Raw genomic sequence first — 15880 nt, forward strand, 5'->3', positions numbered from 1 at the left:
GGAGTGGGAGTTTGTAATTAACTCAGAATGAGCTGGACAGCCAGTATAACTCAAAGCATGGGTGTAATATATGCAGAACACTTAGCGCTTGTTAATTGAATGCCAATGCAGATGGACAGAATTAGTGTCAGAGCAATTTCCAGATGGAACTCGCAGGTTATTTGTATGCGTTAAAAAACATTGATAGAAATAAGTTCTTCCTGAGGCACTCGAACACGATAGGAGAGACGAATAAAGGGATTGGTTGTCACTCATTCTTCCGATATTCCACTTATACTTTACTGCAGATGGTTAATGAGATTGTGTAAATCAGATTTCTTTTTCTAATATTTAAGTCAGCAGATTAACACCTTCGAGCAGCTGCTGATGCTGCATGTAATACTGTGTTCATTATTCATCTTCACTACCTAAGATGAAATATACTGTACAATAAACCCAACGATTTCTTTAGCTGCTTTGGTCTCACTTATGAACCTGTTATTACTCTTTAATTCTGTACGAATATACATTCAAGCAAAGTGTGCCATACGTCCACACACCAATACACCACCTCCACCAGCCTGGACTGTTGACACAAAGCAAGTTAAATCTACAGATTCATGGTGTTGGCACCAAATTCTGAACCTTTCTCTCTGTGAAAAAGATTTATAAGACTAGGCTACATTTTTCCTGTCTTCGGCTGATTTGATTGGTCTGTTCCGATTTGGGCTTCACGAGTCTTCTGCTGTTGAAGGTCGTTTGTTCAGGTCGAACCAATCTGGCCATTTTCTGTTGACCTCTCTCATCAAGACATTTCTGTCTTCTTTAAACTTGAAATTGTTGTAGGTGAACACAACAATATCTAGAGACCAGCAGAATGGAAACACTCAAACCAGCCTGTCTGGCACCACCAGTTATGCCATGGTGAAAATCACTGAGCTCACATTTTTTCTGATGGTTGATGAGAACATTAACTGAGGCTCCTGGTTCACCTCTGAACCATGATTTTATGCAATGCTGCCACATGACTGACGAATTAGATCATTGCATGAACGGGTGGGCGTACAGGTGCTCCTAATAAAGTGCTCGGTGAGTATTTAGAGTTGCAGCAAGATGAAAGACATGCAATGACAATAGGCTATAGGTGTGCACTGGGAATGGGATCTTGCAAAACCCAATAAGAAGGTTGCAGGGAGAATTTTTTTTTATTTACACAGGCAGACGATTCCATTAAATTGGGATAAATTCTTAATAAATTCCATACAATTGCAAGTGCCACTGTAGATTAAATGTCTATATTTTGGAAGGTTTGCTAAAAGAAATATCACTGACAGGTTCAAACATTAATAACAGCAAACAGTGTACACATGATCAAGCAGGATTGGTCAAAACTGTAAGCAGAGGTGAGTGATATGTCAACAGTGTGTGATGGAATGAGTGGGATTGGTCAAAACTGTGTACAGGTGTGGGTCAGATTGTTCCAAGCAGGTAGGGCAGGTCAAGACTGCAGAGGGGAGTGGGATGTGTCAAGATCTAATTGAAGTGCAGGTGTGTTTGGGATTAGTTAGAGTGACTAGCTAATATTGGTCAGGATGGTGGGAAACAGCAAGCGGGATGTGCAGAATCAATTGTAATTAATAAACCGAATGAGCTGGAGTAGGTGGGATTGGTCAATGGGGACCAATGGGGTCCTGCATGCTTCTCTTGTAGGGTGCTCATGATGCCTTATCTAAAATGCATGTTGGTAACTTTATACAGTCTGAATACTATTAAAGCACGATAGGAGTAAGTCAAATAATATTAAACTCTCATAAAACATTAGAACCTCTTTTCAAGGCAAATCCCACCAGACCTTCTGTACCATCATCAGACCGGTCATTATTAAACATGCTAATCCACCAGTCTTTTGCTATGACACGGTTTCAGTTGAATATAAGATTATCATTTATTTAAGCGGTGAATAGACCTACCTGCATTAGTTATTAAAACACTGTGTACGCCAGGCTGGTGTCAGGTGGACATGGCTTCAAGCCAAATTAATAACACAGGACTACAGAGAGCTTTCTTTAGTCAGCTGGTCATTCAGAAAACCCACTGACTCATGGGTGTAACTTTGTTTTGAAAAGTGCTAGGGGACAAAAATAATGAGCGCGCAAAAGAAAGAGAATCGCCGTGTGATCGAAGCCAAGAGCGCGATCTTACAGTTATAATGAAATCATGACAGTGATGATGACAGCTGCAGATGATAAAATGGACTCATGCTGTTCACTTATAGCTGTGAGGATGAAAAAGTTTGATCGAAGGATTTATTACAAACTCCATTCTGAGGACAAATACTGTTCAGGCTAAATTAATATTTTCAGAACTTGTTTGTCGTTTTGTTTTTTTTCCCCTCCCCTGCAAGCTGTTATTTGTCAAGACGTTTGGAAGCAAGTATAGTTAACTCCAGTACTATAGTCATCCTCTTAGGTGATACTGAATTTACTTTGTGGATTCAAAAACATGTTAATTGGTCATCCATGACTTTCTGTTTCACAGGAGTACAAATATGAGGTGATCCAAAACCCAACTGTAGAAGTGCTTTGAGCTTCAAAACATAAGCAATGGCATTCCATATATGGACAAAAGACTTGTATGTTCTCTATGAACATCCAATTTAGCATCCGTTGCTACAATAACCTCCACTCTTCTGGGAAGTGAAGTGTGCTTGGGATTTGTGCTCTTTCAGCTACAAGACACTTAGTAAAGTCAGGTACTGATGTAGGGTGAGGACACCTAAAGTGCAGACTGGTCCAATTCTTAGGATTTTCCATTCCAGCTCATGTAAAGCAGATGTTAATAAAGCTGGCTTTGTGCACAGGGGCATTGTCATGCTGGAACAGGTTTGGGTCTCTTGGTTCAAGTAAAGGGGAAATGTAATGTAGGGTGTAGACACCATATACAATGATGTGCTTCCACCTGTATAAGCACATACAACTAGAAAAGTCAATAAAATTGACTTAATACTGATTTAATATTTCTTTTATCTTGTTTCCTTGATACCTGACTTCTAAAGGAAATAAGTCTCAACTCTGTGGGTTGAGTGATTCAGTCTGTTTTTTGGGAGAACAAATTGCCCTACCTCGTGTCCCCTGAAGTCCTGATTCATGTGCTGTTGCTTTCCTGGGAATGTTGAGACTTAAGGTTTATGTCTGAGGTTGATGAAAGCAAATGGTGCCTTGTTTCGAAGGGGGAAGAACGCGTTTAATGAGCTCGATAAAGACTTGTGTCTGCATCCTGTAAACATTCCTCTCGGCTTGCGCCGTTCCCCCTGCTGCTTCACAACTACGCTCGAATTCCAGCCCTACACACAGCTGGCATGCCACGGAACACTTTCAGAGACACAAGCTTTAAACACGAAACACGCACGTGAAAACTTGGCTAGGTCCTGGATGGGCAGCTACACATCTGGATAAATAAACCTGAAACATTACATGTGTAGTCAAAGCAACAGAGTGCTGTCTCGCTTCCCAGCAATCCACCACACCAAAGGGAGCAAGAAACGCAGGATTGTGTGGAAGACACACCTAAATACACAACAAGAGTGAAGTTGGAGGTCACGTTCTTCTCTACACGGCTTTTGAAATCAATATTAACAGCATGTTAGAAAGCTTTGCAGGATGTCATTTTGGGCTGTGTAGAAAAAACTGTACACAAAATTACACAAAACACATCCTGAGTGTGGCTCTCATTAGTGCTGGACAGGCAGATATGGACAATGATAGAAGTGATTGCGATATGAGTCAAGCAGCTGCTATGAACCACCATGAGTGGAAAGTTCTGAATGTATATGCTACAGGCTTTCATGCTTTACTTAATCATGCTAGAATATGAACTGATGTTCACACACACTAGATTTACTTAAATTAGTTTTCCTTCGATATATTGTTAGTGTTACATTTGGAACAATGCTAAACTCCCTGCACAAGTTATACATACATACATACAAGTGGTGCAACAGATCACAAAACTCACAGTGCGAATAAGGATCACGGATTAACTGTGATCTGTTGCACCCCCAATTCATACTGTATGTATATATGTATATACAGGAATATTCAAAACAAGTGCCTCGTTAAAGGGACTAATTCAGGGATCGACTCAACCATGTCTCTGTTCACTTTTACTTAGACTTTCTCATTCTTAAATATTTAACCACTACTATATGTTAACCTTTTGAAAGGATGAGAAACAGTATCTATGTTAATTAGTCTGTCTACTTTCACAAACAACACCTAAACCACATTTCGCCACATCAGACATCTCACACCCAATACCACACTGTTGTCTGCCGACTTTCTTCTGCTTGAAACTTCCTGTTAGCAAGATGCATGAAACTGATACTAACTGTTGTATGCTCTGGCTTACAGATAACTACCCTTAAATTGTAAAGACAAGCAAATTTCTTATTCAAGATTGCACAGGCAGGAAAAGGAAGCTGAACAAATGTGAGTACACATGATTTCATATTAAGATAATACGACGTATTCTGAAGGCATTTTCCCCAAAAGTATCTCATGACAAATATTTTGTACTCATACCAATAATAATATACACCTAAAGCTACAAGCAGCATTTTCAGAGGCCAAGTCCCCAGAAAGCAGTCAGAGAAATGCAAAGTCAGAAGTTTAGGCAAAGGAATGAGAGTGATTTACATCAACAATCATTATGTGTAGGTTTTGTACGTAGACAAAAAATTTGTTGCACAACTCATGGTCCTGAAGCAAGCTTGCGGAAATAAAGTGTCATCTTCTGCTTTCTTAATCATATTTGTTGGCATGTTATGGGCACTGGAATTATTTTAAATAATTTTGATAACCTTGGTAAGGCTTTTTCTGAAGGGATGTGTGCCAAATATATTTAGAATTGGACTTTGTAGAAGGGATAGCAAAAAAGTTTTTTAATTTTATTATAATCTAAATGGGCAGAAATTGATGCCAAATGGTGCACTGAACTTGACTCATTGAATCCAGCGATGAAAAAGCAGCAAAACCACGGGAATATAAGAATCAGTTATCAGAAAGATAAAGCATAACAGATGCCAGGGAAGAAAAAGAAGCAGAAAACAGGGAATAAGGAGAAGCAGAACCCAGGGAAAAGAACAAGTGATAGAATAACAATAAGGTCATCTATCTATCATCTATTAACCAATCCATTATACCAATCAAATTCTAAAACAGATCTACCACATTAATTTGCTAAAATCTTTATTTACAATTACTTTTGAATATAATCCAGATTTATCACCTTCAGAAAAATGGAGAACTAAGCGCTTACATTATTTTCTTTTCCCAACACAAAATAATAAGTTCAGCAAAATTTGAATGACAACTGCAAAATATTCTGCTACCCAGCAGACGTGCAGCTGAGCAGAATGCAGCTTAATCAGCAGAGTTCACATTCGAGTGTAGCCTGCTTGATGTTTTGCGTCCGTGTCCTGCAGCTACACATTACAGCATGTGAGTGATGGGAGGTACTGGCATTTACACTATCACACACTTTTTCCTAACATGAACGGAAATGACTTTTTTTTTAATGTCTGACAACAATTCATTACTGTGCACAATCAACCCACTTGTAATGTGAATAAGTGGCATACAGCAGAGCGAGAGGCATATTAGTCATTCCGCTCACACAGAGTGCTGCTGGACATGAAAGGCTGGGAGGGACTGTTGTTTTCAAAATGTCAAGACCACCAACTCGCCTTTTGTCCCTGTGAGATCTCTTAGTCACAGGGCGAGTGTGAAAAGTCTCCATTGTGTGAGTGTTGTGATAAACCCCTGCCTTTTCTGCTCAATTAAATGGGAACCGATTCAAACTCTAAACTAATCAAGTAAGAGACTGTTTACAAAGAATTATATAGACAAGAACATTTATAAAGTATGGTAAATAAGGGCAATTCCATTTAAAACACACTCTACTCTAACATCAGCGGTCCTTGGATTGAAGTATATTTGGATTGCATCCGAATCCTTCATGTCGAACGGATTGTAAAAACCTTCCACAAGATACAACCCCATGTGCTATATTTTACATCATAGATCATGTATCATACAAAGATTCCATTATTTCCTGGGGGGAAAAGCTTTAATCATCAAGATAAAGACAGTCCAGGAAGTGCTCTTTCCTATTTTCTCATAACCAAGCTCTGGCTTAAACGCAACCACTGTTTGTCCTACAATCGTGTGTCCTTCACATGGACACTCCATCTTGGTTAATTACACAGCTACAATCATCTTAATCAAATCAGCAATTATGTCTTATATTAATAATAATAATAATTTATATATATATATATATATTTTTTTTTTTTTTTTACTTTACATAAATATTCTCCCAAAAGTAGATAGAAAAAATAATTTGGGGCATGTTACACAGCTTCAGTCATGCAAGCTTTGGATCAAATTTGCCTGAGATTAGATTATGGTGTGGAACCTGGAAACAAGAACATTATACTAATATAGCTGACAAGGTTTAAATTGCTGATTGCTGAGTTGCATATTGCTGAGAATATGATGTAAATCAGAACTCTGGTATAAAAGTTTAAATATAATTTATATAATTATAAATAGTTTATAGGCAAATAGCTAGTGGATAAACTAAACATGGTTTCCAATGCATACTTACAACCTATTTGGCCAAAAGTCTGTTGACACCTGATCATTGCTCTATTATGTGGTTCTTACCCTGTTGTCACAACGTTAGAAGTCTTTGTATGCTGTAGCATTGCGATTTCCCTTCACCGGAACTAAGAGGCCCAAACCTGTTCCATCACAACAATGTCCCTGTGCACAACATGAGGTCTATTGAGTCAACCCCATAGATCACCTTTGGGATGAAACAAATCACCATAGCATTGCTCCAAAATCCAATCCAATGCCTTCCCAGGAGAGTAGAGGTTATCAGAACAACAAAGAGAGGACTAATTACAGAATGGGATGTTCAACCAGCACATGGGTGCGGTGGTCAGATGTAGACTAAAGGATCTGCATTGCTTGGGCATGAGGTGTGTCCAGAAATGTACAGATATCTGGGCTCCTGTGTGACATTGCAAAAACATTGCATTGTTTATTTAAAAAAAAAAAAAAAGGTGTTGAAAAATCAATCACCAGGAGATGTGATTGAGTTTCAATGGCAGTGATACCAAAGCTATTCATAGCCAAGAGCCAAAGGAGCTGAACTGGCTGTACTCTCTGTGGCATACTGTCAATCACAGCAACACTAGTCAATCCTAGCACATGTATGCAGAAGAGTGCAGACAGTGAGTTCCTCTCAGGGTTTTAAACAACCCTATGTTTCTGTAGATATTCTACATATGCTTTCAAACCATTATTAGTCTTGTATCTTTAAAAATTCCCCAAAAAGGTCCCAGAAAGGCTGTTAGGACTCGTTCTGTATAGAACAACAGAAAGAGGTGTTAAATCTGTGGTTCACACGTTTCTATTTTTTCCACACTACAGTACCCACAATGTATTGATCACGTTCCTGATTAGGAAAGGTGAGAAATATGTAATTGTGGTTTGAGGTGCTGCTTTGACTCACAAGTTGTATACATGTGCTAAATCCTCCCCTGGTATCAGGTGATTGTGGGGCAACCTCTGCTTAACACCTGGAGGGGAGGGGGTGTGAGCTAACAGAGGAACTAAAATAACTGCATTCTTCAATACAGGATCATGTGTCCAAGCTAAGAAAAAAAGGTTCATGCAAGAGATTCAGCAGATCCAAAAAAAAGGACTTGACGGAAGTAACATTAGAACAGGAAAAGCAGAAATGTGCATGCGCTGCTAACTGTACAACCTTGAAATATGGACGCTTTGAATTCTGCTCCCTCATCTGCTTTGCACTTTAACTGGAAGCGCTGTGATCCTGCTGCTGACTTGCGGTTATCGTAGGGTCTGTTTGTACCCAGACTGTTTGATTTAAAGGATTTCTTTAGCATCATTTCTGCAGCTATACTGAATGACAGCCTGCAAGATGGATTTTGACTAAACAATGAAAAGGAAAGATTTTCCAGAGCCCTTTGTTGAATTCAGTATAGGAATTTGTCAAATTTCTTTACAACTACTTACTGCTTTTCACAAAATCTACGAGTGTTGGCCCTCAGGCAGTCACAGTCATGCCACTTAGATCTCACCCAGAAACATTATAAACATCCACTAGCATGCGTAAGTAACACAAATGGCATTAATGATCAACGAGAAATTTTCAACAAAAACCACAGTGTGCTGAAAAACACTGATGCATCAGGATGCTTCCGTCATCTAAACAAGCATCAATCATTAATCTCACAAGCAACACAATGGTACATGTCGCTGTCCAACCAAAAACAACCGGCCATCAAATCACCTACTATTCCTTTCTCAGAAGTAATTTAAATGTACCTCAATGCTTTGAATGTTCTGTAGGGAAAACGCAAAAATAGAAAAAACTAAAGGTCAGATTTAAAAATAGTCCGGCCCACAGCCTCTGGAGTTCGGCTTGTCAGTACAAAACCACCTTCTATAAATTTGATTCTGTCTCTGGAGAGAACGGTCTAATTTCCATCTTCAGCAGGAAGGGCAGAGGCTCTCGCACTGCAATCTCGGAATGAGGAAGAAAAAAAGAAGAAAAAATTGAAAAGAAATAAAGAAAGAGAGAGAAAGAAATTGCAAATCATTACCACCAAGCTTCTTCACTAAAGCATTTCCTTTAAGTGAACTTCGCCGCGTAGCACAATATCATCATATTTTCAAAGTAGGTTTATTTTTTTACTTAAAAAAAGCACTTACCTGCAACTACATTCTGTCGACTGACAGAAACACACAATGAGTAACCACTGAATGCAATTCAGTGAGTAGGATTCTCGGTATAATAACTGTTTTGCATTACTAAAAGAATACTACTATGCTATAGAATTAAGTATAAATGATAAGTCTTTATAATTATAATGCACAAAGCATTCAAGCTTAATTTGAACACCTCAGATAGTGCTTTCTTTTCAGATTGTTGGAGGATGTAAACCTACCACTGTAAAATTTCATATACTGTTACAGCAGATGAGGAGTTTGATGAGGAATCGAGAATTCATTTAAAGGCATTCGTGAATTAACCGGATACATTAATATTAACCAAAAACCTTGATATGATGCATGTGCCGCTTTTATTTTCGCGATTTTTTTTCTTCAAGATTCTCATTCGATGCGAGTGTGTGTGGGTCATAGTTTTTGTGAGGAAATATTCCTCATACTCTTTCTGACCACTGACCCATTTTTTCACCTCTGATAATTTATGCATATAAAAACCCAAACAGTACAGCTCAGCACCAAATACTGTACAGCACAGCAATCTAGTTTTCTAATAACTTTTTTTTTTTTTTAAGCATTTTTAATGTTTCAGGTACATTTTTGAAGTCACTTACGTTTTCTTCTCGAAAACAATCTTATTATTTGTTGTGTTTTTTTGCAACATTGCATTTCAAAACATTTCGAGTTTTATTTTCCTACTTGTGCCCGCCATCCAACATCTTCCTACGGTCACAGGTAACTGACACTCCGCTAGGGTACAGACAGCGCTGGGTTTATATTAGCAATGCCCTTCTGCATGGCTCTCTCCGGTGGAAAAGTAATAACGGTAAGGTTACAAGTGTTTACGTGTTCATCTTTCTTGCATGCTGACACAATGCGTCTTTGACAGGACCACTTTTGTTACTGGTAAATATCCCTTTGCAAATGATTTGTGATTAAATAGCTTTAGCATGGCATGTCTTTGTTTGTTTCTTCTGGCTAGCCCTCAGAAGTCTGGTAAAAAAATTAAAAAAAAAGTACTTTATTTCTGTGATTATTTTTAAACCAGCTTTTTAATGAAACATTTCTTTTAAAAATTCTGATTATTTTCTTCCCCTCCTAGTTCTGGACTTTCAGACAAATCTAAAAGCAGGCACATGGTGTGAAGAGCTCATGACACACACGATATGTCCTACCTGAAAATAAACACATTGCAGGTACGTTGCTTTATATTGCATATACTAGACATTGCATTACTTTAACCAAACTTTTGACACCTGGCTCTTGTGGTGGCCTGTTCCCTGAAAACACACACTGGATATTTAGCTACAAATGTACAATCTGGCGAAATGCGCATATCATAGGCGTGGGGATGTTGAGGTTTCACTGACACACAGCTGTCTATCCATACCCTGTCTACTTTCGGAAAGCTGGAAGGAAATTTGCCATGTAGATTTTTGAAGAGCTGGCATTTAAAATCTATTAGGGGAAGAGCAGTGGAGAACTGAGGAGCCTCACTGCTTCACAGGTAGTTCAAGGTCCGTGGTTCGATCCCGAGCTCGGGTTACGGTCTGCTGTGCAAGGTTTCTGTGCACGTTCTCCCACTGTAGGTCTAAATGGGTTCTACGGTTTCCCCTCACCTCCGGAATACATGCTGGATGGTGGCCTAAGTACGATAGGGGTGAATGTACGTGTATGGTGGACTGTCGTGTCATTCAGAGTGCATTCCCGAGGCGCATCCAGCGTTCCTGGGGTGGACTCTGGATACAGTGTGAATGCTGACCATAGACAAACACACAGCATCACTACACAAATGTATCAGTGACACCAGTGGAAATGCCTGACAAGCTCTAGAACCTAAACTCAGGTGTTCCTTATAAGCGAAAAGAAGTAAATAAAAGCCATTTAGGATTAATAGTCTGAAACTTCTAGTGATGATGTTTGGAAAGGTTTAAAGGTTTGTAATATATGGAATGGTCAGGCATACAGATGAAGAATAGAAGGCCTAATGAAAGGTAGAATATAAAGAGGGTTTTTTTGTTGGTTTAATTAAAGCTTTGCATTTTGAAACCGAGTTATAAAAGACAAGGTGTTGATGGACTAATGAACTCGTGTATTATTTAGTGAGTCTGAAGCTCGTACCTGCAGATTCGCCCGTGTTGATCCAGTCCGGGTTTGCGACGCTGGCTATGGCAAATATATCCGCAGCCAGAAAGAGACACCCTGAAATGATGGTCAGTTTATCCATGTCAGAGTGAGTGTGTGTGTGTGTGTGTGTGTGTGTGTGTGTCCAGGTGATCTGCGGGAGGGGAATTAGTTCTGAAAGGTGCCAGGGATTCAGTAGGAAGCAGTTTTAAACTCGAGCTCTCGGGCAGTAAAGACCGAAAGCGACGCCGATTTTCAGGCGTCCGTTTACAGCCACATCACGGCGCGATCTGCTTTCCGGCCTGCTAAAGACGGTCCAGGCGCGACAAAGAGCCGCGTTTTACATCTCAGGACTCGGCTTGGGAGTGTTTGCGTATCCGTGGGGAATATGGGGTCTGTCGCTGGCGAGGGCCCGAGACTCGTTCGGTGCAGCGGCATTCGGTGAGCGCTTCGGCTAGCAGAAGCAACTAGAACAACACAGCCCCTGGCTGGGGAACCGAGCGCCGGACGGCGGGCCTACAAGCACTCCTCGACACCCGAACACCCATCTGGAGACACTTTGTGAAAGGGACGGTTTTTGCAATAAGGCGGATAGGCAAAGTTCAGAATGTCGCGGAGAAAGCGTTTTGCCGAACACGGGTGATACCGTTATGCGAGCGGACAGCCATCCTCCTCCTCCGCGGCGGTGTGCTCATGCCCCCTCCTCCTCCTCCTTCTTTTCTCTCCGCGGCTGGACGCGCATCTGCACGCAACGCGAGCTAACACCGGAGCAACGAGAGCCGAGGAAGAGCTGCGGAACCCGGTTAGCGCTGGGTCGCAACTCTTCATTTGGTGACTACTGGATCAATGTGCAACAAGACCATTTAAAAAGCATTGCACCGTAAAAGGTGGGGAATCTCTCTCTCTCTTTTTCTCCCCTGATCCGCTTCTCAGATGACACGGAGCAGCTAAAACACCCCCAACGCAGCCTTGTGTCGTCAGACGCGCTACAGACTCCAACTCCGTGTCTTCTCGCGAGATCTGGAGAGAGCTCGGGAAAGGGGGGGGGGGGGGCGGTTACACCAGGGGGTTGCAATTAGTGATGGGGAGATCGGAGCGTTTTAGTGACTCGGTTCTTTGAATCTCGTTCATCAATATAAATATGTCATTTAGTTCATTTGGTTCCTTTGATCAGAAATAAAAGAAATTGTAAAAAAAAAAAAATTTAATACGCAGATTTATCAACGCGTCTACACAGACGAACTTTGACCATAGTTCCAATAATGAAAATATGACAATGTTGGTAGTTCTTTTGTCACGTGACTCCAATAGTTATTGTAACAATATCAAGATTCAGGCCAAAAAACATGATCTATTGCAGGGGTGCACACACCTTTTCAGCATGTGAGATACTTAAAAAATGCCAAAACCATGTCAAAATGATATACCTACTATAAAAATGCATAAATTTTTTTAAATGTCATTCGATCTACCCGCGCTACCTTTTGCGATATTGGGCCCCTGATCTAGTGCATTGTGTAGCGTCTATGGGAGTCATGTGATAAAAAAAAAACTCAAATCAGAGGACTCATGAGATTAACATCTCAATTCTGTTTCCTGTGTAACGCACTGCATAGCGTCTATAGGAGTCACATGTTAAAAGAACAAACAACTCAGACTAGTAGAGTCGAGAGATGAACTACTCCATTTTGTTTTCTGTACATAACCTACTGAGATTTTGCGATGCTTTGTTCGTGCGCGTCCAGTAGAGAAAGTTTAGCAGAAAAAGTCACATAAGACTCGTTCATGACATGCATGCATTATGGTTACATTCGAGTTACACTTTTTATGTATCTCTATGTAATATTTAAATTAATATTGAAATCATAATATGTATATTAGTAATATGATATACACAGTATGGTGTTTAGTTATTATCGTGGCCAGTTTTTCCAGTCTGGAATTTTCTTGCATAAAACTGGCCTGAGGTGCAAAAAAAGTTGGAGATTGCTGAATCACACAGCAAATGACAGTCCGCATTAATAAGTTGAAATCCCCTCAAGGAAGCCTATGGAGCCAGTTTCAGTGTAAAAGCACACTTCAGACAGATGTTACAGTTGATGGGACACCTGTAATTCACTGCTCAGAAGGTCAAAACCGCTCAGATGGTTGTGTTTGAATCCCAGTAACAACTATGTCTGGATATTGAACAATTCCCTTGAACAAATTAACTGTGTAAGCTGCTTCGAATGAAAATAATAAAAAATAAAATGTCTCACCCCAAGTGTATTCAGAGTGCTGAGATGTTTGGTGTATGACATTGGTTCTTATAAGGGTGCATTGATGTGACACTCTTTTTTTAATAGCATAGACATCTGTTATTTTCTAGGTTCAGACATGACATCATAACTGTATTGCTTCAGACAAACTACTTTTAGTGTAAGCACCATGGGTCAGGGGGAAGGATTGATGCCTCTTAGCTCTGGTTTAAACCTGAGCTCAGGCAAAGATTTTAAATGTATTCCTGGGTCTGTGTGGGTTTCCTTCAGGTTCTCTGGTTCCTCAAACTAAACCGTAAAGTGGTATGGTACACTAGGCATAAATGCATGCATGTATGTAAAAATTCATGGTGTTTTATGGCTGGTATTGCAATCATATTGTTCTTACTTACTTAGACTAGGTAAGTGTATATATATATATATATATATATATATATATATATATATATATATATATATATATATATATATATATATATATATATATATATATATACAGTACAGACCAAAAGTTTGGACACACCTTCTCATTCAAAGTTTTCAGAGTTTTCTTTATTTTCATGACTATGAAAATTGTAGATTCACACTAAAGCATCAAAACTATGAATTAACACGTGGAATTATATACATAACAAATAAGTGTGAAACAACTGAAAATATGTCATATTGTAGGTTCTTCAAAGTAGCCACCTTTTGCTTAGATTACTGCTTTGCACACTCTTGGCATTCTCTTGATGCCTACTTTGAAGAACCTACAATATGACATATTTTCAGTTCACTTTTTTGTTATGTATATAATTCCACATGTGTTAATTCATAGTTTTGATGCCTTCAGTGTGACTCTACAATTTGCATAGTCATGAAAATAAAAAAAACTCTTTGAATGAGCAGGTGTGTCCAAACTTTTGGTCTGTACTGTATATATAATATATATAAACTTTTGGTCTGTACTGTGTATATATATATATATATATGAGATATATATGAGAGAGAGAGAGAGAGAGAGAGAGAGAGAGAGAGAGAGAGAGAGAGAGAGAGAGAGAGAGAGAGAGTTCCCCAAGGGGCATAGTGTGGTACATACATAATACTGGTATTCACTCTGGCACGTTATTTTCTGTTACAGACCTCCATTAAAGAAAGGAAAAATTTAATGGCTTTCACAGAAAAAAGTTTAGGGACCCTGATATAAACCATTAAAACCCCACATTTTCATACTAAGATTTCTCCATAACTCAATTTTCAGGCCTGATTCAATTTTCATTTATATTTTATGTTTTTATTTGTGGCATTTTTATTTATAATCCTCTATATAAAACTATATAAATTATTTTTTACACTGTGTTTTGACTAAACAGCTTTAATGAGACAAACTCTTCCTAATCTGAGCCTGGTGTCTAAACAAGCATTAGAGAAAATGTCAGACCTGGAATAAAAATATGCATTACAAAAGTAAATGGAAAAAAAGGTCAGAAGTTGCAAAGCTGTTTTTATAGCAAATTCACTGTTGATGATTCATGATTCATTCATCTTCGCCTTTGTGCTGTCTACTTATAAATACATATAAATACTAGGATGTATTGTACCGTTCTGAAATGTGCTAAGAATTGCTGAATCACATGCATTCGGTTTAAGCATATAACTATCCACATATTGTTCAAGTTTATATGAAGAACCCAGAGCTTTCAAATCGTGACTTATTTGAGTGCATAATTGCATAAGACTGTCAGTGTAAAAAAAAAAAAAAAAAAAAGAAGGAAAAAATGCTACACACTGAGTCATACTGACTTTATTGAAAATTCTACTGACAGCAAGCCAAGCGATTCACATTAGCAGTTCATTATGTATTGTAGTATCTATATAATAATAAAAGTTATTAATAATAAAAGTTGTTATGCTGCATTAAAAGCTATCGCAGAGACATTTTAACCTGCTGTTGTAACATTTAAAGAGGACATTCAGAGAAAGGGCTCATGAGAAAACCTATTATGGGATTTAACTGTCCAGATCCAAATGGTTTGTGATCCGAGGAATACTGTACGAGGGTGTAAAGATAAATCATGTCAGCAGTGAGTCAACAGTAACTCTGTTTACTGCTTAGAGTCCTGCTTAGAAAGATCTCCCTCAGCTCCAACACTGACATGAGCAAAAGCAGCTCCAATCACTTCCAATCGCAAGAAACAAATGAACATTAAGCACAATAGTCATGTTGCTTCCAAATTCTATTATGTTGCATTTTTTGTAGATTATTGCATGGCTTGCCTTTTGCCTTGCCATTTACTCAGCTGCAATTTTTGAACCGAATATAAAAAGATGTTTATTTTTTATTTTTCCAAAGGTTTTGTTTTATCCGTTTGTTCATTCATTCGGTTGTTCAAAGGAGTCATGTATTTCAGCTTTCCAGTGGTGGACAGTAATGTAGTAAATGTAATTTGTTACTGTGCTTAAGTAGCTTTTTTGTGTATCTGTACTTTGCTAAAGTATTTCCATTTAGGGAGACTTTTACTTTAACTTGACTACATTGCAAATTAAAATATCTTCCTTTTTTCTCAACTACAAACAAAAACTTAACTGGTCAAGCAGTGCTGTTTTGAATTTGTTTTGATTGGCACGTGGTGATATCTAGCATGAACATACAGTTCTGCGTCGGTCATTCTTCAGTTTTGTTGAAGTAGTTGAAAAGAAAGTTTTGGGCTCACG

At 38.8% G+C, this 15880-nt stretch overlaps 1 protein-coding gene across 2 annotated transcripts in view; it reads right to left on the reverse strand.

The window, feature by feature from the left end:
• mosmoa (modulator of smoothened a) overlaps nucleotides 1–12095 on the reverse strand; it is a 33484-nt gene extending 21389 nt beyond the window's left edge. For both annotated transcript variants that reach the window (XR_014537653.1, XM_083567102.1), the window contains exon 1: nucleotides 10923–12095. Coding sequence is in view for 1 of the 2 variants with exons in the window: in XM_083567102.1 (XP_083423228.1) it covers nucleotides 10923–11028 (106 nt within the window). In the remaining variant the exon portion in view is untranslated. The remainder of the gene's footprint in view (nucleotides 1–10922) is intronic.
• Nucleotides 12096–15880: the final 3785 nt, after the last annotated feature.

Source organism: Silurus aristotelis (genome assembly GCF_946808225.1).
Source record: "Silurus aristotelis genome assembly, chromosome: 17".
NCBI classification, from domain to species: Eukaryota; Metazoa; Chordata; class Actinopteri; order Siluriformes; family Siluridae; genus Silurus; species Silurus aristotelis.